The following is a 4432-nucleotide window of genomic DNA, read 5'->3' as shown; positions in this document are numbered from 1 at the left end:
GTTGTATTTAACAACAGATAACTTTTAGCACTCCGCTTCTAAAATTATTTAACTTTGTGGAAGAAATCATCTGTTTTATAGAGATAAATATGAGAATTTTACCGGGTGACAAAGAATGTTTGATTTTTTTCCTCCTTAACTAGATATTTATAGCTGTAGTCAATTACCATTTAGTTATATCTGGAAGATTTTTGTTTTCTGATGAACTTGTTAGATTTATTCAGCAGACACACATATCTATCCTCTTGTTATGCAGTTATTTTTAAACCAATATCCACTCAAGGAAATTATTCCCTAGTTTTTCTATAAATTATGTTTTTTTCTCTTAGGAATAGTAGTTATTGCTAATGGAGGCTTCAAATATTAATAGTCACTGCCAAAATAGTTTTTAGGAAGGCCTTTTTTTGAATTAATTAAGCCTGGGTATTAAGGAAGCCAAGGAGACCAGTTCACTCATTTTACTGGATGTTTAGTATTTCCTAGAGGAGGGCAAACAAACTTGACCTTTGGCCAAATATTTTTACCCAGATCTGGCACATCAGATTTTGGGTTGATTGTACATTTTATAGTACTCAGCAAAATCTAGTACCACCTGAAAAAAACAAAATGCTTATCTGCTCAAATTATTTCCCTTTATAAAATCCAGCTTTATATACATAGTGGGGTTATAACTTTATTCTCTTTATTTGGGCCATCTTAAAAAAACTATTAGTGAACTGTTGCTATCTTAGACATTACTCCCAGTACAGACTATTCCCCAAAGATTTCATTTCCAAATGAACAGAAATTATTTTATAAATGCGAATATAAAACTTTCAAATTAGCAAAGTAGTAATTTGCTGAATTTTATAATTTACGAACTTCAAAAATGTGGATGCTTAATAAACAGATTTTTATATAGAAAAGTTATGTATTTCCAGGTTTCCCCTCCAATAGGAAATGTCTTATTAAAGAAAATACCTTTAGGATAAAGTGTTTCACTGCCGTGGTGTCTTCAGTGTAAATGTGAAGGCAAAGGAAATACATGAGCTATTGATCACGTCATGGTCTCTTGAGATAACTTTGTTTCTGTGAGGCCAGTGGTGCCAGTTTTACCCAAGTGATGGAAGTGAAGCACCTTGCCCACTGGCTAACGTTATTGGCTCATTAACAGGGGTTTGGGGGAATCGACTTGCAGGAGTCTGGTTAGTTGAAACTGAAGGGGGGAGGTAGTGATTTGAATTTCGAATGGCACTTATATTAAAGGTATTTTTCCTATGTTTTTATAGGGTTTTAAAAAACGATTTCTAAAGTAATATTTTAGTTGATTCATGTTTGAGTGACTTTATAGAATAAACTGGATTCTTCTAGTTATTTTTTTTTTAATTTCTCTTTAGAAAAACAATCAAATACGGCTGACACAATTTTAATGATGTTATAAAGAAATTTTGCTTTCGTTCTTAGTATCATTATTGGTTATATATTGTTAAACTAATAGTTACAGCAATATTTTAAAAATGAAATTAAATGAAGAGTATCAGATTTTAATGGGTTGAATCTGATCTGCCAACCTTTTTCTAATGTTAAGACCAAATTTTCTCTTTGAAAGTAAAGCATTAAATTGTGACTTCCAAAATAATCTGCAATTTTAGCTGGAGTTTATATTCATGCATTGTTAATTTCGTATTAATATTTAGAACTAGTAATTCACCTAATGGTAAGAAAACTGTATCTTCAAAAAGTAAGTGACTCCAGAACCAGGTGATACTGAGTCTTCCTGACAAAAAATCCTTATTGTAGTATGTGTTTAAACTGGCCACCAGGCAGTTTTTAAAGGTGCAGTATTATGTTAAAAAAAAACCCAGGTCTTTCAGACTACGTCTCTTCCAAAGAAATAATGTTAAAGGGAAAGAACAAAATTCTCAGGAAAAGGAAAACAAAAAGGCAGTAATTAACAGAGGTGATGGAGGAGAGACCTGTTTGGATCATCAGTTTCGTCACAATTGTACCACCTGCTGCTAAAACTCATGAACAAAAATGCAAGCTGGGTTCTGGGATCGTATAGCTGATTTTGGCAGCAGCTGGGCGAGCATTCAGGCTCTGGAACCAGATTGCTAGGGTTTGAATCCTGTTTCTACCACTTCCTGGGTGTGCCACCTTGGGTAAGCTGCCCCCAGCCTCTGCCGGTGTGTTTTCATCAACCACCTCATAGGGTTATTATGTGAGGATGAAATGCGATGATGCGTGTGAAACACTTAAAATAGGCCTGGCACATAGCATCGCTCAAGGGCTAGGAGCTACTCATGCGTTGTCCTCTGAGTGGTAAACCCACTTGAATCACGACATGTGTGTTTTCAGGTTATCATTGAAATGAAAAGACAAAGTTGAAAGTTATTGTAGGGGACTTGGCAAACATCTGAAAATATAGACTATAGAGAATACATGAAGAAGGGTCAGCAAAGTGTCGCCTGCCCTCATTTCGTTTTGGAAATAAAATGTAATTGAAACACTACCACACCCATTCTGGTATGTATTACCTGTGGCCGTTTTTGCCACATGATGAAAAAAGCTGAGTGAGCAGTGCCCAAGGCTTGGCCGGGGGACCTCAAATGTTTACTGTTTGGCCCTTTACAGAGAAGTGTGCCTACCCCTGTTATAGACTCTAGAAACTATGTTGTTTTCTATAAGTAGAATATTTTGATGCTTCAATTTGAGAAATGATTGTTCATGATCTTCATAAGAAAGGTACATATTTGAATTACCTATTATGTTTAAAAAATAAAATCAGAATTCTGAGCCCTCTTTCACACCCACCGATTTAGAATCTTTGGGAGCTGGGTTTGGAAAGGGCCAATATAATTTATAAAAGTTCTCAAAGAATGCTGGTGTTTATCCTAGCTGACTAGTGGATAATTTTCTCACTGGTAGTATAGCTCAGTAGTTTTTGTCTCTTTTTATAAAAAAAAGGCCAAGAGACTTCTTCAGATGACTTGTAAGAAAAATGATGGGCCATTTCAGAACAGTAAGGCTCTAGTTTGAGTATAGTTTCTGCTTCACTGGCTTATGAGATTAGTGTGGCCTAACTTAATGCCTAGTGTTTGGTTAAACTTGCTTTTTATACGTATTACAAATCTTGAGAGCGCCTGCCAGTCTGGGTACTGGGCATGGCATGGCCGTCACTGGTAGAGCGTGTGGTGAGTGAGTGGAGGGTTGGTGCTTCTTAAAAATGGGGCCAGCAGGAGATTGAAAAAGTTCTCTCTATATCTGGCTCTCAGAAAAGGACAGGAATAGGCTAAAGAACAGTTTTTAGGCAGAAATAACTTTACCATAATTACACAGTAAAAATATAAAATTACTGAGACCTTTCCATTGCTGATATTCTGCTCTATCTTGAAGTAATTCCTATATTTAATAAAAGAACTTATACAGGAAAAGAGACCTTAAAATGAGTCCGAATATTTAAAACTCTAATGTGTTAGATAGGAAAATTAAAAAGCTTTTAAATATTTCTTTGTAATAACCATTAATTTTCGCCAGATTTAGAGTGAACTGTCTGCTCTAATGAGCTAGGCTAACACGGTTAATACTATTTTCTTTACATTTTTTCCTTTAATTTTTTTTTTTTCTCTCGACAATGTAGGCATTTCAGTCGAACCATGGAAGAACTGGTTCATGATCTCGTCTCAGCCTTGGAGGAGAGCTCAGAGCAGGCCCGAGGGGGGTTCGCCGAAACGGGAGACCATTCTCGAAGTCTCTCTTGCCCCCTGAAACGCCAGGCAAGGAAGAGGAGGGGGCGGAAGCGGAGGTCGCACAACGCACATCACCCCTGGGACCCCGGTCACTGCTTAAGCGAGGGCTCTGACTCTAGCCTCGAGGAACCAAGCAAGGACTACAGGGAGAATCACAATAACAACAAAAAAGATCACAGTGACTCTGATGACCAGATGCTGGTGGCCAAGCGCAGGCCGTCGTCAAACTTAAACAACAGCGTCCGCGGGAAGAGGCCCCTGTGGCACGAGTGCGACTTCGCCGTGGACAGCCTGGGGCCCAGCCTGGCCACCAGGACGCTGCGCCGCAGGAGGAAGGTGAAGCGCATGGCCGTGGACCTCCCGCAGGACGGCGGCTGCAAACGCGCCATGACGCAGCCCCCCGAAGGTGGCAGGGACCAGGACATGGACAGCGACAGGGCCTACCAGTACCAGGAGTTTACCAGGAACAAGGTCAAGAAAAGGAAGCTGAGAATCATTAGACAAGGACCAAAAATCCCAGACGAAGGCGTCGTTTTGGAAAGTGAGGAAATGAGCCAGAGCAACAAGGACAAAATGGACTGTGAGGAGCAGAAAGTCTCCGATGAACTCATGAGTGAAAGGTGACTTTCAGATTTCCTAACTATAAAGATATGTGTCTGCAGTGTTCGTGGGTGAATGTGTTTTGTTTTTAAATTAATTCTATT

General features: G+C 38.7%; 1 protein-coding gene across 5 annotated transcripts in view; it reads left to right on the top strand.

The window, feature by feature from the left end:
* The window catches only part of GPATCH2 (G-patch domain containing 2), a 150585-nt gene that overhangs the window by 7069 nt on the left and 139084 nt on the right, over nucleotides 1-4432 (top strand). For all 5 annotated transcript variants that reach the window (XM_011366120.2, XM_011366122.2, XM_011366121.2 and 2 more), the window contains exon 2: nucleotides 3620-4348. In XM_011366120.2, coding sequence (XP_011364422.1) covers nucleotides 3620-4348 — 729 coding nt within the window. The remainder of the gene's footprint in view (nucleotides 1-3619; nucleotides 4349-4432) is intronic.

Source organism: Pteropus vampyrus, unplaced genomic scaffold (genome assembly GCF_000151845.1).
Source record: "Pteropus vampyrus isolate Shadow unplaced genomic scaffold, Pvam_2.0 Scaffold121, whole genome shotgun sequence".
In the NCBI taxonomy this organism is placed as follows: domain Eukaryota; kingdom Metazoa; phylum Chordata; class Mammalia; order Chiroptera; family Pteropodidae; genus Pteropus; species Pteropus vampyrus.
The sequence above is the reverse complement of the archived record's forward strand: the minus strand, read 5'-3'. Positions and strand labels throughout refer to the sequence as shown.